Source organism: Globicephala melas, chromosome X (assembly GCF_963455315.2).
Source record: "Globicephala melas chromosome X, mGloMel1.2, whole genome shotgun sequence".
Lineage (NCBI taxonomy): Eukaryota > Metazoa > Chordata > Mammalia > Artiodactyla > Delphinidae > Globicephala > Globicephala melas.
Window position 1 is genome coordinate 35,832,049 of NC_083335.1, and position 25,930 is coordinate 35,857,978.

The following is a 25,930-nucleotide window of genomic DNA, read 5'->3' on the forward strand; positions in this document are numbered from 1 at the left end:
ATGAACAGCAACTAGTGAGCACTTATACCTTCTCTCCTCCAGTAATCTTAGTTTTTCATTGGTTTCAACAAAAAAGGAAAATATGTAGGGATTATTTTTGAAGGAAATAACATAGGCATATGAATTTAGAATACTGAGTTCATGCTTACAATATGCACAAAAGGTCTCATTTTTTATCCTATCCTTTCCAATACTCTTATGACCCAGAATCAATGGCTACAGGCTAACAAGGCAGCATGCTATAGGGATTATGAATGCCGGACTCTGGAGCTAGAATGCTGGGTTGGAATCCCAGCTCCATTAATCTTTAGCTGTTTGACCTCAATAAGTTTATTCACCATCTTAGCCTCAATTTCCTCTTCTTTAAAATGGAAATAAGAATAGTACCTACCTTATCAGGTTGTTCCAAGAATTAAATAAGATAATATATATAAACACAGTGCCTGGCACATAGTAAGAATTATTTAAGAAGTTTTAAACAATTATTATTATTACTAGTATTATCTTCATTATTGGTAAAACTGAAGGTAAGAACATATCTTTAAAATATAAACCTGTTTTTAATCTTTCAGCTATATCTATGTGATTTCATAATATAACAGTGTTCTATCTGTCACATGAGAAAGAGGAAGCAGGTTCACAACAGTACAACAATCATTTTATCTTTAAACAGTTTTAATCATATAGTCACCCTAGCCCAGCAACCAGACAGACACACTCAGAAATTCCCTTCCCAATCATAAAGAAAGGGTTGGGGTACTTTGAACTTAAACAAACAAATTAAAAACAACTTCTGAGTTCAAACCCCTTGATAGGGTTTTCTAAGAAAAATTGTTAATCTCATCCATATGTATAATTTGGACTAGAAATCAGGTAGCAAATCAGGTCATTAAGAGAAAAGTAAACTATCTGTGAATCAGCCTAACAATGACTAGGGTAAGAGTAAGAGGAAGAAAAAAAGGAACATTTTACACCCTGCTTCCCCAGTTTGAAAAGTAAACAGAACATTGTTATCATTTGGAAAAAAAGTAGGCATATTTTGGGCATTGCTCTGTTTGCAATTAAAAGGAAATTTGGGGAAATTTACATGTTATTAATTCAGACCTGTTGTTCTAGAGTCTCTCAAATTTAAATTACTGATTTGCTAATGATGCAAGATTTATTTTTAACAATACTCAGTAGTTACCCTCTTCCATTACTGAAAATAGCCATGAAAACACAGATCTGATCAATCTCAAGGAACAAAAATTCAAGAAAATAAAATCAATATACAGAGGTTACAAATGGGCCAGATGCCTGCCTGAATATCTTAATGCAGTCTTAAAAATAAGTGTATTTCCACTTAAAATTCAACATGTTTCTATGTATGAATTACCTATTATAAATAATTGAAACCACAAAGACCTAATGTCATTTCAAACTTGATTATAAACAAGTCACATTACCTTCACCAAAATGTTAAATACCAGAGCAGGTAGTATTTGAGGATAACAGCACTCTTCAATGACTTCTGAATTATAGCAAAAAAAGTGCATTTCTCTTGTCACACATACAAAGCATTAAAAAAAAAAAAAAAAAGAATTGACCAGTGAAGAGTCTAACCTTGAAAACCTGGGAAGATCAGAGTTCACCAAAGCCCAAAGATCGATGTTAGCAGTATCAGACATCACACAGTACAAAATAAGATTATGAGTTAGAAGTGGTTCACATTATAGCACAAGTTAAACAATAATCCTCTTTGCCAGCATTTCTTATACCTACAGCGTAATCAGTATGCAAACAGGACCCTACAGGAGTATAGAGAGCCAAATATTTTAAAATAGAGCTTATTCTAGAAAATAAGCTGCTAATTTTCATTAATGCAAAAAATGCAAAACTCTACTGAAGACATGTTAACACTTCTACAGTGGCTTTCCAAAAGTTAGCACCTTCAAAACATTAAAGTTGGAAAGGTAGTACCACTTCACTGATAGCCTTCTATTCCTCTGGGTAAAACTTTTGGGTAAAAGTTTATCTTGGCCTCTGCCATTCTTTAGTAAAAACATGAGGTGCAAATTTACTGGTGTGTGCAGGCTGCTCCAAGGAGCTACAGTTAAATTTAAAGGCCTTATTAGACAAATATACAAAGATCATAGGTGATCAAATAGAGAAATTAAAACACGAGTATACAGTGGCCATTACCAACTGTACTTCTGTTTGTCTTCTTTGAAAATCATTCCATGAAGCCAGATAGTGATTTTTAAAAATAATCCGTCAAGAGGCGTTCTTCTGTGCATTATTACTTGTAATAAGTTACTCAAAGACAAAAAGACAATATATGTTTGCTCACTATTGAGTTCGAATTTTCCAAAGATACGAAGACCATCAGTGAAGGGACACTTCAAAATATTTTGGCATGCAATATCCCACCCCAAACCACAGAAAATATCACATTTACTTTATATTATTCAATGCACATATTAAAATAGGCTATTAACTATTAAAAGAAGGATCATTAAATAAAAAGATAAAAAGCCTACAAACAGGACAACCCTTGGTTAATGTTAATTGACTATAAACACAATTTCCTTTTCTTACAAGTCTTGTTATGATTTATAAGCACTGAGGTTAGCAGAGAGAATAAATTGTGCTAGAGCACTGAATCCTAGGAATCAGAAGACCTAGGATCTATTCTTGGCTCTACTACTTATATCTGTGGGATTCTGGGTAATTCAATCTCTCTGAGCTTGTTTTCTCACCCACATAATGGGAATAGTGTTGTCTGCCCTAACCTCCTTCAGAGTTGTTTTAAAGATCAAATTCATTTAAAAAAATGTTGACCTGATATCTGCCATGTGAAAGATGCTACAGGGAACTCAAAGATTAGCTAGACCCAAATTCTGCCTTCAAGGAGCTTATAATGAAAGTATGTTACATGATATAAATGGTGGTATGTCATATAAATATAAAACATTGCTATTACTACCTAGTGATAAAACTTTTAAAGCATTTGACGATTTGAAATTCAGGAGGCCAAAACTCAGTTTCTGTTTGTTTAAATGGTTTCTAAATCACATACAGCAAACTGACTCAAGACAACACTTTGAGCAGTCTGGCAACACAATTAGCTAGATAAATTAGAATTCCTACCAAAGATAATTCAGAGTTTGAGTAAAGACATTTTATATATGTGTTTGATATAGAAGGACCAAAACAAGAACTCTTAGAAAAATATGTCATTGAACTATATGATATTTCAGTCTGAGTAAGTAACAAGGAAAACTTCAGATCATATCATAGCAAAACTTCTAAGACTTTAATTTCTAAAAGGTAACATTTTAATGAGTTATATGCCAAGTCAATTTTGTACATGAGGCTCTCAATCCATTATTTCTCAAATGATCTAACAAAGTTTAGCTGAAAAACAAAATAAAACAAAAATCTCAAGTCTTGTATATACGTGGTAATAACTAAAGATAAGCTGATGAATTGACTGGTAAATTTTAAATCCAGTTTCCACTTAAGGTTGTAGTCTTCAACTGTTGCAAAGAAGAGAACGCTGCAGATACCAGATTCCAATAACTATGTAATTTAGAGTACATCTGGTAAATAAGTTGTCAAATCAGTTTTAAAGTAATGTGGCTACTTTCCTTTTTCTTCTTTGAATATATTCTCGTGCCTCAGAAGAAAACAATATTCTAGCTGACAGTAAAGTCTGGAAGTGATCAAGGCAGCAGACTTCTATGTAAGTCAGATAGGACAGGACTCAAAATTACTTCAAAGAATACCCTAGTCTTCTCTTTATCTTGGCAATAGTTAAATATCATGTGTTTGTCTTAAACTTTTTGATGACATCCATTTAGGAAAAACACAAGAAGCAGTTAGTAGGGGTTGATGGAGCTTTTGAGTTAACAGAAAACAAGAAAGCGAAGTCAAGGCCCAGTCTGCTATCTATAAGAGTCTCCTAAAATGGCAGAAGCAGCTTTGCTCCATCATTTATCATATTTATAACTAGAATAAGAGGCCAGATCATAAGCATCAAGCTATGTAACTGCCTCTGTGGAAAGATGATACATGTTACTAGTAGAACAGACACTTAACGGAGTACTGGAGAGCCCCAAGTCAGATTCCCAGCTATGCCAGTAACTAACAATATGACCTGGAGCAAGCTTATTAACCTCTTTGGGCCTTAGTTTCCTCATCTGTGACTAAACTTTAGACAGGTTTCTCTGAGCCCTCTTCTCAACTAGGCCTCACCCCTTGGGCCCTGGCCTTGGTCTGTTGAGTCCAGTTTTAGCAAGAATCCTGCTAAGTCAGTTTAGGGAGAGCCTCCCCACCCTTGATATCTGATCAAGTTCCTCATTGCTTATCCTGATGTGTAAGTCCTTGGACTGCCTTTAGCGAGAACTCTAACAGGCCAGTTTAGCAAGAATCTGCTTACCCTTGATGTCTCCTTTTAGTAATTTTTCATCCACTGACTCCTTCACTCTGCTAGTGGACTATAAATCTCCATTTGACTTTGTTGTCCTCAGAGCTGAGCTCAGTCTCTGCTATTACAATAGTCTCTTCCCTAATTCAATAGTCTTGAATAAAATCTGTCTTGCTATCATCAACAAATGCCTTGTGAATACCTCTTTGACAAATGTAAAAATGAGGTCCTTCTAGATCGATAATCTATGGTTATATGAAATGATGGGTTTGTGGGGGAGTAATAAACCAGGGAATTGATTCACACAGAGATAGATGGCTTCCTAAAAAGAATCTTGAAAAATTATGAATTTTAAAATCATAAGAAGAGAAAATTTCCTGCCATTTCCAATAGCCAGAACTCAGGATTATACTTTTTCCCCTTTTAGTTCCTCCTTAGAAATTTGAAAAGGGCTATTTATCTTGAAAAATAATAAACACACTCAGATATTTGTGGTTCTTTTTACTCCTGATTAGGTGAACATCTTTTAATATGAATTAGCAGTTTTCTAATGGGCAGCTCTTGGTAACTTTTCTTGGGTGTGTACTTTTTATATGTATAGGATGAAAGTAAGATTAAGAGGTTTCTAGTCTGTGCTGGTTGCACTGACTTTTTTATTTACTCTGTGCCTATTAGTCCATTTACATAGCAGCAGAATTTAGAACTTTGTGACAAACCAAAATGTGAAGATGGGATGGTTTGAAAAATTACAAGAGGTATGGCTCGTCAAGAATTGCATATTTGCAGGATCTGATAATACATATTATTGTTTAAAAAGAATGTCTTTTTGAAGAATATTTCATTTACATTAACAGATACGAGGCAAAAATAGGAAATACACTCTAAAGGTAAACGTAAAATAGTATACAATATACTTTTGAGTACTAAAAATTTTCAACTAAAAATGACACAAATATATGAATTTTAAAATGATAAATCAGTTTTCCTAATTAGGTAATTTTGAGTTATTCCAATAGACAGAAAAACTGGACTCTGCAAGTTCCTGACAACTTTCAGAGATAGATCAACATGTAAGAATTGAATTGGCATATATGCTCTTAAAATATATTCAAACACTTGAAAATATTAGGTACAGGTGTATATACACCTATATACACACATATACATACACTATATATGTGTATATAAATAATATACACATACATATATATATATATAAATATAAGAAAAGTTTCATACTTCATGCAGATACTACTTTGGAGTTAAGGAGCTAACCTGTAGGACCTGGATAGGGATCAAAGTTCACCAAGGCCCAATGTCATCATTAACAAAAAGGAAAAATATCAAAATTGTTAGAAATATCAAGAAACTAAAGCATTACACTAACTTCTTTCAAGTTAAACTTTAATTCAATAAAAGAATACTCTGCAGCTCATATTCATGCATCTGTATATAAACCAAACTATCACCACTTCACATCAACACTAAAATAAAAACAGCACATGTAACAAATTTTGAAAGACCAAAAATCATTTTGATAATAATTATTACTATGAGTGTAGACGACAACAATCAATTCTAAGAGCAATTGGGTTTAAAATTCCATTTTAATATGTAGTTTATGAACAAATCAAGGAGTCACAAATACTCGTCAGATGTGTGTTCTTTTCTGACTACTTTTGTTATTATTTCTTTTAGAAACAGTTATTATTATTATTATTATTTTTGCGGTACGTGGGCCTCTCACTGTTGTGGCCTCTCCCGTTGCGGGGCACAGGCTCCGGACGCACAGGCTCAGCGGCCATGGCTCATGGGCCCAGCCGCTCCGCGGCATGTGGGATCTTCCCAGACCGGGGCACGAACCTGTGTCCCCTGCATCGGCAGGCGGACTCTCAACCACTGCGCCACCAGGGAAGTCCGAAACAGTAATTTTTAAAGAACCTTTGTGACTGATGTCTTTATGTTGACATATTTCAGAGTAATGTTCAGCATTGAGCTCTATTACTAGTAAGAATAAGCAGCCACAGTGCTGATTAAAATACAAAAAATGATAATAGTTTGGTTTATTTGAATTATTGCATGCATAACCAAGCAAGATATTTGTGTCAATTCTTTACATTACATGCAAGAGAATTAACATGGCTGAGGAGCTTTTCACTGCTTTTCTTCAGTAGTAAACCAAAGTAAAACTTTAAATAACACTCTCTATAAACAGTCAAATCAGATCAGATAAAATCTAGTTTTGAAAATGATCTTCTGAACAAAGTATGTGATCCCATTTAATTCATGTTTTTAGAGCACACTGTATTAAAACTGACTGCAATCTCTTCAGAGTTTATGGAAATTTTCACTTTTAAATACATTTTAAAAATGGGTCAGAGACCTTCAAAGGATAAAAAGGCAATTGCTTTGTTTTTTTAATCTTACATTTCTCTTATTTTTAAAAAATCGATGAGGGCCAAGTTTTCAATAATTAGAAATATAAAAATTGAATATCAAGTCTCAAGAATGTATTAATAATCTATCTCCAGTGATTGAGCTCAGCGACATTAATTCAGGATGAAAATAAGCGTTTCCAAACTTACTAAAATGAAATGACACAGCACAAACACAAAATGAAAAGTGAACATTGGATGCAAAACTGAGACTACTAGAGCAGTTAACACAAGACAAATGAGGTATAGACATGAAGCTGGTATGAAGAGATCACTATTCAATTTAATCATGCTGTGATGTTGAAGATAAATTTGATTGCCTAGCTCCTAGAGAAGATAAAATTTCTTTATTGTGCTTGGTGACATTTGCTGATCACATGACAGAACCATAGCAACACTTTTGGTATGGACCACAAGCATCTATTGGGTGATCACTAAAATGATTTCTGTGATGACATGCTGAGAAGCTCACATTAAAAATGCAGATGACATTTTGCTGCCAGGTTATCAGTATAGCTTTATGTTTAATAAAAAGACTAATAAATCCACTATTTCCTTTTTTCCTCCAAGTTGGTATGTTTTAGTTCAACTTTAAATGATGAAACGCATTACTGAAAAGAATTATTAGATGCCATGGAAATGGATGGAGCTATGAATAAAATAAGCTCTTTCTTTTTAAGAAGTTCTTTGGATTATAGATTCGAAAGTCCTAAAGACTGAATAACCTACCAGCAAAATGAAATAAATGGACTAATAAATAGACCATTCCCCTACCACTCATGTACATACCTGGTCTCCCTGGAGGACCTTGGGGCCCAGGGTTGCCTTTAGGGCCTTCCAGAGCTGGACCTGGAGAACCAGGAGGGCCTGGGGGACCCTGCAGACCAGGGAAACCATGAAAGCCTGGTTCACCCTTTGGACCTGGAAGGCCAGGGTTTCCTGGAATGCCAGGTAATCCTCCATCACCCTTTTGACCTATGAAAGTGAAGTCATGTTAGAGAACACATTAAATGATACTGAATATCAGGCTTGTCTGTAAGACTAAAGCTGCTCCCACTTACTAGAACAAGTAATGGAATTTACTGAGGTCATTTCTACCTCCTACCAAATCCCCAGCCCATCCAGAAAACCCATACTGTTATTTCTATGTATAGAAATATAGAAACAATAATAACTTGCATCCTAAAAGATATCCTTTGTATTAGGACACACAGCAATGATCACATGACCAGTAGTTATGAGAAAAAAGGAGAAAAATAGAAAAGTATAAAATATCTGCAACAATAGGTTAGAGATAGCTGGAGGAAATTCCTAACACAAATGTTTTGAGACTAATTTTTGAGACCATTGGAAGATATGGATCTTCAACGGTTGCTGTGTGTCCCCGAAGACCATTCTATCCAAGATTTAGAAACACAATCTAGATGAACTCTTTTCAACACCTTTTCTACACCACCGACATGCTTGAGAGCAATAAAACAGTCGCAGATTAGACTAATAATTTTTATGTTGGATTCATGAAAAAAATACAGGAATTTCTAAGAGATCTATGTGTGGTTTGAAAAAAGCCTCCATAGAATAGCCAATGGTCATTTCAGAACATAAACATACATATCTGTACACACATTCAGTCATTTAATTGACTACTTGGTGCTTACAATAATAGTAAGAACAAATGAGGGAAGGTAGATGTGTGTGCACACCTACCCATCCAAAATGCAAGATGTAAATTAAGATGGAGTTTTCAATAGACATTTTTATTATTGGTACATATTTCTACAGTTTTCTTATATTACCTTGGTTTTGGTTTCCATGGGGAGAAAAAAGTGTTTTTCTTCTGGCTAAAAGGGTTTTTAAAAACTTAGTGAAATCTACCTCTTCGTACAATTTTGCTTTCTTTTTTAAAAAATTTTAACATCTTTATTGGAGTATAATTGCCTTACAATGTTGTGTTAGTTTCTGCTGTATAACAAAGTGAATCAGCTATATGTATACATATATCCCCATATCCCCTCCCTTTTGCGTCTCCCTCCCACCCTCCCTATCCCACCCCTAACACTTATTTATGAGGTTAATGAAGAGATATCTATATGTAAATGTTCTTAATGGTGCATTTTTTATAGTACAACTCTTTATACTAAGTTGCTAATTAAGAAATGCTTTAAGATGTAACTCTAGCTTTGAGTTGTCTGGGGTTGTATGTGGAGATGAATAAGTAAGTGTACTGGAGAATATTATATTTTATGGACTGATTTAGCATGCTTCATTAAAGTTTACCAGAAAGTCCTGGAAGTCCAGGGGGTCCTGGGATTCCAAAGCCTGGTTGACCTGTTAGAGCATAAACCAAAAATTCTCAAATAGATAATAATAACTGAAACAAGGACAAACTATTTTTGGATCATTTAGGTTTTTCGTAAGTGCTGCAATGTATATTATGTGAAACATGAAGACATTTCCAACATGGAACTACAATTCTAACATGAGAAAACCATATAAACTTACATTCTATTTGTGATGAGTGTTATCTTTAAAAACTCATGTCATATGAATATATGTGTATATATATAAATGGAATAGAGATTGCATAGTGAAAGGAGGTCATCCAGAGTAGTTGACTTCTTGATGACAAGAAGTTGTCCAGGTAGCTTCCTGACATGAAAAATTGAACAAGAAAGGATATGGAGTTTTTCATAAGAGGGAGGCAACTTTATCGATAAATGTGAGGTAATATTCGCAGGACGGAGTGGAAGAAGGTAATTAGGAAGGGAAAAGTATGTGGTAGCTTAGAGGGTAAGAAAGAAGATACAATTTCACTATGGGTAAAAAAGGGCAAAAGTTAAAGTAGACAAGGAAGAAATTAGAAAATTAAGGACAATAAAAAAATATAGCACCTGGTTCACCCTTCTGTCCAGCTGGTCCAGGAATACCATCTTGACCTGGTTTGCCTTTTTCACCTGGAGGCCCTGGTGGCCCAGGACGACCTCCACCACCTAAAGAACAGAGTACAGCAGGTTACACCTATCTTCCTAATTCCCTTTTCCTTACATATCCCCAATTCTTTCCATTTTGGCTTCAAATAGTTCTACCCAAAAGACACAAAGTGTCTCTGGGACACTCCTTTTAAATCATGAAATCTTGTGGAAAAGAAATACAGGATAATTTGAGAATAAGGAACTGCTTTATCATTCATTCAGTATTCAAAACATTTCACTTTCTCATTTTAATCTACCTTTAGAATATATAAGAAAGCAAGATGTGCATGTGTGGGGGGATGGAAGTGGGGTGAATTATAGGCCTTGTATGGGGCCAAAGGAAGTGATTTGCTTTAGAATTCAGTAAACAAAGAAAACTACACCTTGCCATTCTAAAATAATCAGAGTGTCTACCTACTATTATAGGATACTTGAAATAACTCTCCTTGGAAAAAGTGAGCCCCCAAAATAAGGTCCCATACTAATAATTTTAAGCAACTTTTATTAAGAATTGCTCACTTCGTACCTAACAGGTAGTATTAAGTGAATGATCACCATGTTTCTTTGTCTTGAAAATGTTCACAGCTCCCAGAAATGATCTGACTTTCCAAAAATGAATAAAGCCTTAGTTTAACAGAACAGCAAACCCTTATTTTTCATTCTTACCTACAGGACCAGGTTCTCCTGGAAGGCCAGGGTTCCCAGGAGGACCATTAATACCTTTTGGTCCAGGAAGGCCTGGGGTTCCTAGAGTAAAGAGCTCAATTTAATGATAAAAGAAAAACCACACTGCTTTGAGAGCTACAATTCAAATTTACAATTTAGAGTGTTAGCATAGAAACAGTGAAGAATAGAAAGAAAACTCAAAAAGATGCTGGTGTTTGCTTGATGATTTAAGAATAATTTTAAGTTTTAAATTGATTTATCCAGAGGTTGACATTATTTTATATTCATAATAAAAACAATTATCACATATTATACTGGTAGAATTAATTGGTAGGATTCCATTGTATGGATATACCAAATTTTTAAGAATCCATTCATTTCTTGTTGGACATTTGGGTTGTTGTCAGGTTTTAGTTATCATGAATATCTATTCTATTTATGGAAACCTGGTCTACTTAGCTATTATGAGTAATGCTGCTATGAATAACTCTGTGCTGGTATTTTTGTAGACATAAGTCTTAATTTATCTTGGGTAAATACTTGGATAGGAGTGAAACTGCTGAGTCACAGAATAGGTATATGCTGTGATTTATAAACAAACAAACAACAATATTTGGGAATTCCAGTTGCTCCAGATCCTTGTACAACATATCGTGATACCAGTTGTTTTAATAATAGCCATTCTAGTAGAAATGTAGTGCTACCTCATTGTGGTTTTAATTTGCATTTCTTTGATAGCTAACGATATTGATCGCTTTTGCACGTGTTTATTGAACATCCGTGAACCTTCTTTTGTGAAATGTACGTTCCAAGTCTTCGGCATTTAGAAAAGTGGATTGCATGTCTTGTTATTATTAAGTTGTAGAAGTTCTTTATATATCCCAGATATCAGTCATTTATGAGATACATGTTTTGCAAGTATCTTCTCCTAGTCTGTAGCTTCCCTATTCATTTTCTTAATGGTGTCTTTCGATGAGCAGAAGAAAAGAAGAACTCAGTTTCTTTAAAATAAAAAAAGAGTGTGGAGCAATTGGACATCTGTATGAAAAAAAATGAACCTTGACCCCAATCACACCATAAAACTATTCTTCTTCGAGACAGACCATAAACCTAAATATAAAACCTTAAACCTTAAACATTGAAAGTTACAGAAAAAATTAGAATATTTCCATAAACCTGAGTAGGCAAATATTTCTTTAATAGGACACAAAAGCACTAACCATGAAAGAAGAGTAAGAAAGGACTTTATTAACATCGCATGACAGCATTAAGAGAGTGAAAGGCAAATTCGAGACAGAAAGAATCTATTTGTAATACATATCCAGAATATATAAAGAACTGCCCTGAATAATAAGAAAAAAGGCAAACAACTCATTAAATAAGAGCAAAAAAAACTTGGAGCAGGTACTTCATAAAGATGCCAAATGGCCAATAAGTATATGAAAAGGTGTTTAACATTGTCATTCATTAGGAAAAGGTAAATTAAAACTTCATTGAAATACCTCTATATAACCACAAGAATTGCTAAAATTAAAAAGACTGACAATATCAAGTGAGGTGAGGATACAGGCAACTGGACATTTCACAACACAAAGTACTAACTACTATATGATTATGGCAAGCCACCAGGAGCCACCCATGGACATTCATACATTGCAGGTGGGACTGTAATGTATAAAATCACTTTGGAAAACTGGCACCATCTACTAAAGTTAAATGTACACCTACCCTCTGATTCAGTAATTCTACCACTAAGTTTTTGTGTGAGAGAAATGAGTACACGTGTCCTGCAAAAGACGTGTCAAAGAATGTTAATAGCATCTTTTTCCTTAATAGTCCCAAACTGGAAACAACCCAAAAGTCCATCAAGAAGAGAATGGGTAATTGATTATGGTTTATTTCTTCAATGGAATATTATGGAGCAATGATAAAAAAAAAAAGCACAAAAACTGCTGACTGGCAACAAGATAAATGAATCTTACATTCATAGTGATGAGTGAAAGAAGCTAGACACAAAGATATATACTGTATCATTCCATTTATGTGAATTTCAAAAACAGGTAAAATTAACTGGTGGTGATAGAAGTCATAGTAGTGGTTACCTGGGGAAGGGGGGTGTCACTGTGAAGGGGCATAGGTAAACTTCATGGGGTAAGGGAACTGTTTTATACCTTGATGTGTGTGGTAGGTGCATGGATATATATATATAATGTAAAAACTCATTTATTGTCTTGTACATTTTACTGTATGCTATACTTTAATAAAAAGGTGAAGGAAAAGATAACCAAAGGCCCAATGCATCCATGCCACTGTGCAATCCAAAAAACAAACAAACAAACAAAAATACAAGCGTAAACAGAGCAGGTACTATAACAATTGAGTTCAGACCACCTACTTGACTACAGTGCTTAAGTCCCTTTGCTTGCATGACTCAGTCCTTATCATTTGAATGAACTGCATGATTGTTCTACCAACAGCTACCCACCTGTGCCTGAGTACAACATTCTAAGGGAATCAGCAGCAGGCTAGGGCTTAGCAGTGTACATTATCACCTAGCAAACTAGTAAGGCCTCTTAGTTGACTTGTGGCTAGCAGTCAAAGACTCAAAAGTGCTCTCTGCCCACAGGATATTGTCCTGCTGAGTTGGTAATGCCCATTTTCATTTTATACAGAAAGAAATTTGGGCAAAAATGTTAAAGAGCTAGTTCGAGATTGCTTTGCTGGTCCATAGCTAATTGAGAAATAGAACAGAAGTCTGTCAATTAAGAAGTTGCTTTGTGACATGGGTTAGAGTAGATAAGAAAGGAGAGAAGGAAGCATTTAAGAAAAGTAATATTACCAGGGAATCCAGGAAGGCCTGGTTGTCCTTTTGCTCCAGGGCTCCCCGGTAATCCAGGCAAACCAGTATCTCCCATAGCACCTTTGATACCAGGGTTCCCTGGGTATCCCGGCAGACCAGGTTCACCCTAAAAACATGAATAGAAAGATAAAACTGAAGTCTCTACATGACTTAGATTTTATAACAACATAAAATTATTCATAGAGCTTCTACTGTATGTCAGGCACTCTACTAAGTGCTTTACATAAATTGCTTCATTTAATCATCACAACAGCCCTTTGGGTTAGGCTTTATCATCTCCATTTATAAATGAGAAAACTGAATCTTGGAGAACTCAAGTGCCTAAGGTCTCTGGTAAGTAGCAGAACTGGGATTTGAACCAAGATCTGTCAGACTCCAGAGCTCATGCTATTCCCATGATATGTAGATGCATTATTCTCATTAATCCTAACTCTGTAAGAAAGATACTATTATTATTCCCATTTGATGGTAATGCAGCTAATAAGTGGTAGAATCTGAGTTTGGGTCCAGGCAGTTTGATTTCAGAACCTGTGATCATCATCCCTAGTATACTACAATGAAATTCATGGCTTACAATAAGCATGTCAAACAATAATTACAGTAGGTTCTACTGTAAAAGGGAAATTTCATCTTAACATGAAGAAGTCTATCAGTTCTTCAGTGGACATCTCAAATCCCATTTCCTCCATGAAGACTTCCAGGACAGAAAGCCTACCCTAAAAATTTAGGGTAGGTTCTTATTCCATTATGTTTATAATGCTTTCACATATGCATGTCTTGACTCTTCAATTACACTGAAAACTTCTTTGGGGTCAGAGATAATTCATATATAAGCACTTTTGCTCAACGAACATTTGCATTGTTTTCTTCTAATAAAGCCTTAGAAGAATTCATACCCACTTTCACGATTAAAACAAGTTTTTCCCAACAACAATGAGAATATATGTCATAACACTAAATCTACCACAGTGTTCACTGCTCTGCTCATGAGGACCATGACCTGTCCAACAAAGTGTTCAACATCACCTGCTGAATACTTTCTTTTTCATTTAGTGCTTATGCTTGGCTAGGTGAGTAAGATCATATATTTGTGACTCAAGTGTTTCCACACTATGGTAAAAGCTTTTTAAACTAATGACTTTTCTCCTTACTTCCCTTTCTTAAAAAAACAATTAACAATCTTGTGCTTGGAATATATGTATTTCTGTCTGAACCATTATAAATCAAATATCTAGCATATTTTTACACACGTAATAGGTATACAATTGAATTTTGGATTGAACTGGTTCCAGCTTACGTACTTACACAGAAAAGCTTTGAATAAACTATCATAATTCTTCTTGTTATTGATGAACCAATGACATATATCAAAATTTAAAAAAACAAGAAGAAAATTCCATTATTCTGCTAATGGTAAACGTGAAATGCAGTAGATAAACTTCTGATTATTTATAATGAAGTATTTTAAATTCTACAAATAACCCCAAATTGTAATTTTGACCAGTTCTTATTGCCTGATACAGTTCTTCTTACCACTGTATGGCCCTACTCCTTCAAACCAAGTGAACTGTAAAAAAGAAAGTAAATTTTCACTAGGACTTCTGAAAAGTACTACAATTTGCTAGTTTAAGTTTCACCTAAACTTTTATTATTCATACACTTGCAGAAAAAATAATGAGCTTCTAAAAAGATAAGCAAGAAGATAATGAAAAAGAGTACTCAGAAAATCAACAACCTGGCCAAGAATCCTATAAATCACTCTGAGAAGGGAAAATTCTAGTCTACTAATACTCTCAGCAACAGCTAGGCAAGACTTAAACCACACTTATCCATACACTTAAAGCACAAATATCTATATTTATTCTAATGTCAAGCTTTGATATAATTCTTTTTTAAATTTAGATATAATTGACATATTAGTTTCAGGTGTACAACATAATGATTCAATATGTGCATATACTGTGAAACGATCACCATAGTAAGTCTAGTTAGTATCCATCACCATACAGTTATAAAATTTTTGTTCTTGTGAGGAAAAGTTTTAAGCAATTTTCAATATACAATATAATTTATTAACTATAGTCACCATGCAGTATATTACATCCCCATGACTTATTTAATTTATTGCTAGAAGTTTGTACTTTTTAACCCCCTTCACCTATTTCACCCACCCCCACCCTCCCCTGCCTCTGGCAACTACCAATATATTCTCTATATCCATGAGCTTGGTTTTTGTTTGTTTTATTGTTTTGATTTTATTTGTTTTTAGATTCCACATATAAATGACATCACATGGTATCTGTTGTTCTCTGTTTGACTTATTTCACTTAGCGTAATACCCTCAAGGTCCATCTATGTTATGACAAATGGCAAGGTTTCATTCTTTTTTATACACCACTTCTTTATCCATTCATCCATCAGTGGACATTTAGGTTGCTTAGCCACTGTAAATAATGCTGCAAGAAACATGGGGGTGCATATATCTTTTCCAGTTAGTGTTTTCATTTTCTTTGGATAAATACCCAGAAGGGGAACTGCTGGATCATATGGTAGTTCTATTTTTAATTTTTTGAGGAACCTGGATACTGTTTACAGTCCCAGAAACAGTGTGCAAGAGTTCCTTTTGTCCACATCTTTGCCAACACTTGTTATTTTTTGTTTTTTTGATAATAGCCATTCAAAAAGGTGTGAGGTGATATCTCATTATTTTGATTTGCATTTTCCTGATGATTAGTGATATTGAGAACCTTTTCATGTACCTATTGGCCATAGGTATGTCTTTTTTGGAAAAATGTCTATTCAGATTCTCTGCTCATTTTTGTGTGTGTGTGTGCGGTACGTGGGCCTCTCACTGTTGTGGCCTCTCCCGTTGCGGAGCACAGGCTCCAGACACGCAGGCTCAGCAGCCATGCGTGGCATGTGGGATCTTCCCGGACCAGGGCACGAACCCACGTCCCCTGCATCGGCAGGCGGACTCTCAACCACTGCGCCACCAGGGAAGCCCCTCTGCTCATTTTTTAATCAGATTGATTTTTTTGTTATTGAGTTGAATGAGTTCTTTATATATTTTAGATATTAACCCCTAATCAGATATATGATTTGCAAATATTTTCTCCCATTTAGTAGGCTGCCTTTTCATTTTGTTGGTTTCCTTTCCTGTGCAGAAGTATTTTAGTTTGATGTAGTCCCACTAGTTTATTTTTTTGTTTTTGTTGCCTTTGCTTTGGAGTCCAATTCAAAAACTCATTGCCAAGACCAATGTCAAGGAGTTTACCACTTGTGTTTTCTTTTAGGAGTTTTATGGTCTCAGGTCTTATGTTCAAATTTTTGATCCACTTTGAGTTGATTATTGTGTATGGTGTTAAGATAGTGGTCCAGTTTCAATTTTTTTGCATGTGGCTGTCCAATTTTCCCAACACCATTTACTACAGAGACTGTCCCTTCCCCACTGTATAGTTTTGGCTTCTGTGTTATAAATTAACTGACCATACATGCTTAAGTTTATTTCTAGGATCTCTATTTTGCTCCATTGATCTATGTGTCTGTTTTTGTGTGAATACCATCTTGGGTTTTTTTTGTTTTTGTTTTTTTTTAACTCTGACAGCGTTCTCTCCCTCTTACTCTCCCAAAGGAAGAGAAGAACAATCATCAGTGGCTAGTGGCAGTTGCAGAAGTAACACCAAGAGCTGACTTCACACTCAGGAGAGAAGGCTGCACCTCCTTCTCGTGGTTTCGGGTGCTCTACACGTTCATAAAAACTTCTCTAGTAACAAACTATACAAATGATCCCTGAAAATATAGTCTTCATACTTTTTTGATTACTATAGCTTTGAAATACAGTTTCAAATCAAGGAGTGTGATGCCTCCAGCTTTGTCCTTTTTTCTATTGCTTCAGTTATTTGAGGTCTTTTATGGTTCCATACAAATTTTAGGATTGTTTGTTCTATTTTCTGAAAAAATGACACTGGAATTTTATAGGGATTGCACTGAATCTACAGATTGCTTTGGTAGAATGGACATTTTAACAATATTAATTCTTCCAATCCATGAGCATGGAATATCCTTCCTTTTATCTGTGTCTTCTACAATTTCTTTCATCAACATCTTACAGCTTTCAGTGTGCAAGTCCCTTGGTTAAATTTATTCCTAGATATTTCTTCTTTTTGATGCAATTGTGAATGGAATGGTTTTCTTAATTTTTCTTTCTGCTAGTTCGTTATTAGTGTATAGAAACACATTTTTTAATATTGATTTGGTATCCTGCAGATTGACTGAATTTGTTTATTAGTCCTAACAGTTTTTTGGTGTGGTCTTTAGGGTTTTAAAAATATATAATATCATGTCATTTGCAAACAAGTTTTACTTCTTCCCTTCCGATTTGTTTTTTCTTTCTTTTCCTTGCTTAATTGCTTTGGCTAGGACTTCTAATGCTATGTTGAATAAAAGTGACAAGGGTGGGCATCCTTGCTTGTTCTTAATCTTAAAAGAAAAGCTTTCAGCTTTTCACCATTGAGTATGACGCTAGCTGTGGGATTATCATGTATCTCCTTTATTACGTTGAGGTATGTTCCCTCTATGCCCACTTTGTTGAGAGTTTTATCATATGTGGGTATTGAATTTTGTCAAATGCGTTTCTGCATCTATTGTGATGATCATATGATTTTTACCCTTCATTTTGCTAATGTGGTGTATAATATTGTTTGATTTGCAGATGTTAAGCCATCCTTGCACCTCTGGAAAATTCCCCTTGATCATGGTGTATGATCCTTTTAAAGTATTTGAGTTTGGTTTGCTAATATTTTATTGAGGATTTTTTCATCTGTGTTTATCAGTGATATTGGCTGTAATTTTCTCTTCTTGTGGCCTCCTCGTCTGGTTTTGGTATCAGGGTAATGCTCACCTCATAAAATGAATTTTGAAGTATTCCTTTCTCTTCTATTTTTTTGGGAGAATTTGAGAAGGATTGGTATTAATTCTTCTTTAAATGTTTGACAGAACTCACCAATGAAGCTGTCTGGTTCTAGACTTTTATTTTTTGGGAGATTTGATATAACTGAAAATGGAATATATCATCCCTAATGAGTCAAATTTAACATTGTGAAACTACCTAACAAATACAGTAACACTGTAAGACTAAAATGCTTTTTAACAAGCCTGAAACTAGAACTGCTTTCAAGGTCACTGTGCTGTATAACAGGCACTCCACGTAGAAAAAGGAGTCAAGTTGATACCTATTTTGCTGTTAAAATCCAAATTGATTATCTAAGAGTATTTGGATCATAGTCATTCTCTACTATCTCTTAATAACAGAATCTCGTTTCCATTCCATGCTATAACCTAAGACCTGGAATAAAATATCAGGCTGACCTCAATATACAGAATAGAAGACATCAAAGTTGGTGAAAAAGCTAACACTGCTATTGTGTTCCACTGTAAAACTGAAGAAGCACTGCCAGTAGAAAAAAAAAAACACAGTACAATGAGTTGAAAATATTTGGTGAGAAAGGGTAAAAACCATACCCTGTTTTATGGCAAGAAGAGTATTGCAATAGTAGTCCAATCAGTTGGAAGTTGTGGTTCTCACATAATTATTAAATTTTTTTACAGTTCAATTTATATTTGGAGATTAAAGACACCATGAACCAAGCCATATATAGGTTCTTCTTTAGTTAGGAAATATTAACAATAGGGATTTAAAGCGTGGATGCAGAGATACTCTTATTTAACATTTTACTAAATGATATAGGAAAGGGAGTATAAAATAAGATCTTCAAGTTTGCATGCTACTTTCCTCTCCCAGGTAGTGAAATTTTAAGCTAACAGGGACAAATTGATAAATAAAGGCTCAAAGCTGCCTGAGCAGGCCAAAACACAGTACATGGGATTCAATGAGTATGTGTAAGGTGATGAACTTAGAGAAAAGGCGATGAACTTAGAGAAAAATAATATGAACTAAGTTTATAAAATAATGAACCCTATGGTATCCTTTACCACCCAAGGAAGATACTACCTTAGTTGCTATAAGTCTATTCAGAAAATCTATTCTTTATGATTCAGTCTTGGTAAATTTTGTGTTTTTAGGAATTTGTCCATTTCAAAGTTATCCAATTTGTTGTTGTACACTTGTTCATAGTATCCTCATAATCCTTTTTATTTCTGTAAAATTGGTGGTGATGCACCCTCTTTCATTTCTAATTTTAGAAATTTGAGTCTTCTCTCTTTTTCTCTTAGCCAACCTAGCTAAAGGTTTTTCAATTTTGTTCATCTTTTCAAAAGAACCAACTCTTGGTTTTACTGATTTTCTCTATTATTTTAAATCTCTACTGTATTTATTGCTGTTTTAATCTTTATTATTTCCTTCCTTCTGCCAGCTTTGGGTTGAGTTTGTTCTTCTTTTTCTAGTTCCTGAAGGTATGAAGGTAAATTGTTGACTTAGGATCTTTCTTCTTTAATGCAAGCATTTACACTATAAATTTCCCTCTTAGCATTGCTTTTGCTGGATCCTATAAGTTTTGGTATGTTGTGTTTTCTTTTCCACTTGTCTCAAGATATCTTCTAATTTCCCTTGTGTCCTCATCTTTGTCCCACTGGTCGTTAAGAGTATGTTCTTTAATTTCTACATATTTGTGAATTTTCCAGCTTTCCTTTTGCTGTTTACATTTTATTGTAACTGGAAAAGATACTTTGTATGGTTCCAATCTTTTAAAATTTATCAAGACTTATTTTGTGGCCTAACATATGCCCTATTCTGAAGAATGTTTCTTGTGCACTTGAAAAAATAGATACTCTGCTGTTGTGGGTTGGAATGTTCTGTATAGGTCTGTTAGGCCCAATTGACTTTGCCCATTTAAAAATTGGTCTATTTGCTTTCTTATTGAATTATAAGAGTTTTTAAAATATACTCTGGATACAAATCTCTTATCTGATATATAATTTGCAAATATTTTCTCCCTTTCTGTGGGTAGTCTTTTCACTTTCCTGATGCCATCATTTGTAGCACAAAATTTTAATGTGGTTCAATTCATTTATTTTTTCTTTGTTTGCTTGTGCTTTTGGTGTCATATCTAAGAAATAATTACCCTAACCCAAGGTCCTGAAGATATATCATGTTTTCTTCTAAGACTTTCTGCTTGTCAATTTCAGCAAAAAAGCTATCTGGGATTATGATAGGGATTGCTCTGAGTCTGTAGTATGATTAGATTTTAAGAAGGATTAATGGAGGTTAGAAATATTATGCCACATTTAAAGAATACAGTCATTAAGTTTAAGAGTTGAAGAAATCTTAGGTACTACCCAGCCCAGCTGTCTCATCTCACAGACAAACATTATGTATAGAGTGCTTTATAATTTACAAAGTGTATTTTTAAATCTAACTGAAGCCTCACAATAACTCTGTGCAATAGGTATAATTCTTCTTTCTATTTTACTGACAAAGTAGTGAAAATACAAAAGAATTAAGTGACTTACAAGGTCATGTAGACAGACATGGGACTCAAAGTTCTGCCTATTGATTCCCTGTCCAGGGTTTTCAGTGTACTATATTAATTATGCTTTTTGACTAACAAGGACACTCTCTCATAAATTGTGTCATTTGTAAAACAAACTACCATCTGACCTTTTACCACTATCCTTACTTCTTAACAGCTCACTAATTATAGAATTTTTTCTTATGCTTGACATCCCCCAATCATACTATCATGTCTTCTGAAACTTTTATTCTACTCTTCCTTTACAATATAGGCAGGCACTCTTCATTTTGCATAACAGTATTGGACTATAAAAATGCAAGATGAAACCATGTAAAGAGATTTTAAAAATCAATGGGAAAAATATGATCATTCTATGACCTGTAAAAGTTTTTCTCAAAACACTAAAATCCCTCTTCCTGTCAGTTATACATGTATAGAGAGTCAAGTTCATATGTTGATCATTTCAACTTCACTAGCTTTCTTGGCTGCACATCTAAAGTCTCTCAAATGGTGGCAGTGTCAACATTCCTTTGGCTGGCTATTTCATCTCTAACTCCATCTACATTAGATTTAAATTTCATTTCCAGTATTATCACCTTTCCTTTTTTTTTTTTTACTGCACTTTCATCATTGTTGGTCAATTTTCTCTTTTGATTATCCATTTTTGTTAAATTTCAGTTTGGTTTATCAATGAGAGACAGAGGCAACACACCTACATGCTTTGCTGTCAATGCATTATGGGAACAATAGATTCAGAGTGATGAATCACTGACAGAATTTGAAAGAAGTGAAATGACTGCTCACTGATCATGATGCACAGTAGATATTTACATAGTGGTTTAGGGATTGAAGAGCTAATATATCATGGTAAATTAAATTTGAACCATATTGTTGTGGAATTATGCTATTTAACTAAACTGTGGTAACAAATTTGTGCATATCAGAACTGTACAAAGCAAGGACTGCCTGTGCCTATTAGAACTGAGAGGTAAAATCTTATTTTTTAAATATGTCATCATTTTAAGATAAAATAATACCACCTGAAAGAAAGAGTAGGATACTTCAAATACATGATTTCCTGGTTTTGTCAGCTCTGCAAATGTCCAAATTTAGTGTAGATTTCCTTATTGAAATATACTTGTAGGATGCATAGAAAAACTAAGAGTTAGCCTCTTGCTTGAAGAGTTGAATATACTGTGGACACTGGCCAGTTGAAACATGGTTTTCTGCTGCCATCCATTATAGTTTCAGAGATGAATTATTATGGTAATTTTGGTTGCACTATATGGATGTTAAAGTTCACTCAGTCTAGAAAAAAATATGTATAAACAAATTTAGAAAAATTTTAAAATGTAATTTCAAATCAATGAGTAAAGAATGGAGCTCATAGCAAATGGGTTTGGGTTATTTGGATAATTTATTTGGAAAAAAATATATAGTTCCTCACCTTGCAAAACATACAGAAAAAGTCAGATGGGTTAAAGATGTAAACATAAAGAACAAAATCATGCAAGTACTGGAATAAAATATATAGGATTCTTTTTATAATCTTAGATATAGAAGTCTTCATAACATTCAGAAAACTATGCTCCTGATCTTTCCTGCCAAATCTGTTTCTCCCCAAATCTTTCCTATCTAAGTATGTAGCAACTCCATTCTTGCAGTTGCTCAGATAAAAACTTTAGAGTCATTCTTGACATCTCTCTTTCTCTCATATTCCATACACAAATCTTGCTGACTTGACTTGGAAAATATCTTAAGATTCTGACAGTTTCTTATCACTTCCACTGCCACCACCCTGATCCAAGCTATCAACATCTCTAGTTTGTATTATAAATAAAAATAAAAATAAAATAATAATAATAAAAAGTGTCATAATTGGTCTCACTCTTTTCATCCTTACTCCTCTGTGATTTATATCCAAAATGAGAGCTGTGATTTTTTTTAAATTAAAGTACAATCATGTTATTCCTTCCACTTGTCCCTTATTTCACTTAGGAGTATAAGCCTTACTATGATCTAAAAAGCCCTAGATAATCTACCCTCCATTACCAACCTGATCTCATCTCCTACTGACTTTCACCTCAATACTTGGCTTAATTCACACTAGCCTCATTTATATTTCTCGAAATGCCAGGGTCTTTGAATGACTAACCCCCTCATTGCATGAAGCCACTTAAACAATGGTTATCAGAGAAGCTTTTCCTTACTACCCTATTTTAAAAAATGTAACATTTCTCAGCAATTCTTATCCCCAAGCCTCACTCTAATTTTGCAATACCTTCTAACAAACCTATTTATTTTGTTTATTTTGTTCACTGACTAGATGTAAACTCCATGCAGGCAGTGAATTTGTTTCACTCATACTCTATCTCCAGCACCTAAAATAGTTCCTGGCACATCATACATACTCAATAGGTATTTTTTGAATGAATGAATGAGTATAACATTCGTTTATGTTAAAATGTTAAACTTCTACTTGATGAAATATACAGTAAACACTGTAGTAAGACAAGCAACTAACTGGGAGAAACTATTTGCAACATATATAATAGACAATGGATGCATCTTTGGTGTTTATAAAGTACTTTTACAAATCAATAGGAAATACATAAGCAAATCCCCTCCTAAAAAATGAGGCAAAGAGTATGAATAGAAAATTTGCTGAGCAGATATACATAGAAGAAATCTCACTTGGAATCAGGAAAATTCAAATTTAAACAATGATATGCTACTTTTTACCCATTAGATTGGCAAAATTAGAAAGACTGATAATACCTAATACTTGTAAAATGAGGAGAAAATAGAAAATTTCTTACACTGATCAAGGGAGTATCAAGCAGTAGAGCTATTTAATTAGAAAAATTTGCCAGTAACTATCAATATTAAAAAGGAATATACAGGCTTCTGCACACCATCCCAGAGCTGAGGTGTTGGCACAGTTATTTCCCAGGAGGAACTCTGGTCTGAAGGGCCAGATGCGAGAACTCTGCATGCGGCCCCCTATGAGCAAGGGAAACCAGACTAAGCAACAAGGGAAAAAAAGTTAGACACTCCACGAGAAAATGAGGAAAAGCAGCAATTAGAGGAAGACCTTCAAGATGGCAGAAGAGAAAGACGTGGAGATCACCTTCCTCCCTACAAATACATCAGAAATACATCTACATGTGGAACAGCTCCTACAGAACACCTACTGAACGCTGGCAGAAGAAACTCCCCACGTACCTGGGTAGGGCAAAAGAAAAAAGGAAAAACAGAGAAAAAAGAATAGGGACGAGACCTGTCCCTTGGGGAGGAAGCTGCGAAGGAGGAAAAGTTTCCACACACTAGGAAGCCCCTTCGCTGGTGGAGATGGGGGATGGCAGGGGGAAGCTTCGGAGCCACGGAGGAGAGCGCAGCAACAGGGGTGCAGAGGGCAAAGTGGAGAGATTCCCGCACAGAGGATCGGTGCTGACCACCACTCACCAGCCCGGGAGGCTTGTCTGCTCGCCCGCCGGGGTGGGCGGGGGCTGGGAGCTGAGGCTCGGGCTTCGGAGGTCAGATCCTAGGGAGAGGACTGGAGTTGGCCACGTGAAGACAGCCTGAAGGGGGCTAGTGAGCCAAAACTGGCCGGGAGGGAGTCAGGGAAAAAGTCTGGACCTGCCTAAGAGGGAAGAGACCACTGTTTCGGGGTGTGCGAGGAGAGGGGATTCACAGCACCGCCTAAACGAGCTCCAGAGACGGGCGCGAGACGCGGCTATCAGTGTGGACACCAGAGACGGGTATGAAATGCTAAGGCTGCTGCTGCAGCCACCAAGAAGCCTGTGTGCAAGCACAGGTCACTATCCACACCATCCCTCCCGGAAGCCTGTGTAGCCCGCCACTACCAGGGTCCCGTGATCCAGAGACAACTTCCCAGGGAGAACAAATGGCGCGCCTCAGGCTGGTGCAAAGACATGTGTGCCTCTGCCACCGCAGGCTTGGCCCACATTCCGTACCCCTCCATGCCCACCTCGGGCTGAGTGAGCCAGAGCCCCCTAATCAGCTGCTCCTTTAACCCCGTCCTGTCTGAGTGAAGAACAGATGCCCTCAGGTGACCTACATGCAGAGGTGGGGCCAAATTCAAAGCTGAACCCGAGGAGCTGTGTGAACAAAGAAGAGACGGGGAAATTTCTCCCAGCAGCCTCAGGAGCAGCGGATTAAATCTCCACAATCAACATGATGCACTCTGCATCTGTGGAATACCTGAATAGACAACAAATCATCCCAAAATTGAGGCGGTGGACTTTGGGAACAATGATATATATATTTTTTTCCTTTTTCTCTTTTTGTGAGTGTGTATGTGCATGCTTCTTTGGGTGATGTTGTCTGTAGAGTTTTGCTTTTACCATTTTTCCTAGGGTCCTGTCTGTCTGGTTTTTTTGTTTTGTTTTGTTTTATTACTTTTTAATTGTTTTTATTTTTAATAATTATTTCTTATTTTAATAACTTTATTTTATTTTTTCTTTCTTTCTTTCTTTTTTTCTCCCTTTTCTTCTGAGCCGTGTGGCCAACAGGGTCTTGGTGCTCCGGCTGGGTGTCAGGCCTGTGGCTCTGAGGTGGGAGAGGCGAGTTCAGGACATTGGTCCACCAGACACCTCCAGCTCCACGTGATATCAAACGGTGAAAGCTCTCCCAGAGATCTCCACCTGAACACTAAGACCCAGGTACACTCAATGACCAGCAAGCTACAGTGCTGGACACCCTGTGCCAAACAACTAGCAAGACAGGAACACAACCCCACCCATTAGCGGAGAGGCTGCCTAAAATCATAATAAGGTCACAGACACCGCAAAACACACCACCAGACACGGACCTGCCCATCAGAAAGACAAGATCCAGGCTCACCCACCAAAACACAGGCACAAGTCCCCTCCACCAGGAAGCCTACACAACCCAATGAACCAACCTTAGCCACTGGGGGCAGACACCAAAAACAATGGGAACTACTAACCTTCAGCCTGCAAAAAGGAGACCCCAAACACAGTAAGTTAAGCAAAATGAGAAGACAGAGAAACACACAGCAGATGAAGAAGCAAGGTAAAAACCCACCAAACCAAACAAATGAAGAGGAAATAGGCAGTCTACCTGAAAAAGAATTC

The 25,930-nt window shown here is 35.7% G+C and overlaps 1 protein-coding gene and 1 non-coding gene across 3 annotated transcripts in view; both read right to left on the reverse strand.

Moving 5' to 3' along the window:
• Nucleotides 1-25,930, reverse strand: part of COL4A5 (collagen type IV alpha 5 chain) — a 217,326-nt gene that overhangs the window by 16,014 nt on the left and 175,382 nt on the right. Inside the window, exons 37-43 of one of the 2 annotated variants that reach the window (XM_060291930.1) lie at nucleotides 13,321-13,447; nucleotides 10,482-10,562; nucleotides 9,735-9,833; nucleotides 9,121-9,171; nucleotides 7,633-7,818; nucleotides 5,684-5,692; nucleotides 1,603-1,611 (exon numbers count right to left, since the gene is read on the reverse strand). In XM_060291930.1, the coding sequence (XP_060147913.1) occupies nucleotides 1,603-1,611; nucleotides 5,684-5,692; nucleotides 7,633-7,818; nucleotides 9,121-9,171; nucleotides 9,735-9,833; nucleotides 10,482-10,562; nucleotides 13,321-13,447 (562 nt within the window). The remainder of the gene's footprint in view (nucleotides 1-1,602; nucleotides 1,612-5,683; nucleotides 5,693-7,632; nucleotides 7,819-9,120; nucleotides 9,172-9,734; nucleotides 9,834-10,481; nucleotides 10,563-13,320; nucleotides 13,448-25,930) is intronic. The other variant, XM_030835774.2, reaches the window with a different exon arrangement.
• On the reverse strand, nucleotides 16,936-17,146 carry LOC115841674 (small nucleolar RNA U3). Its single transcript, XR_004034915.1, has one exon. It is a non-coding gene; the product is annotated as a small nucleolar RNA U3 (small nucleolar RNA).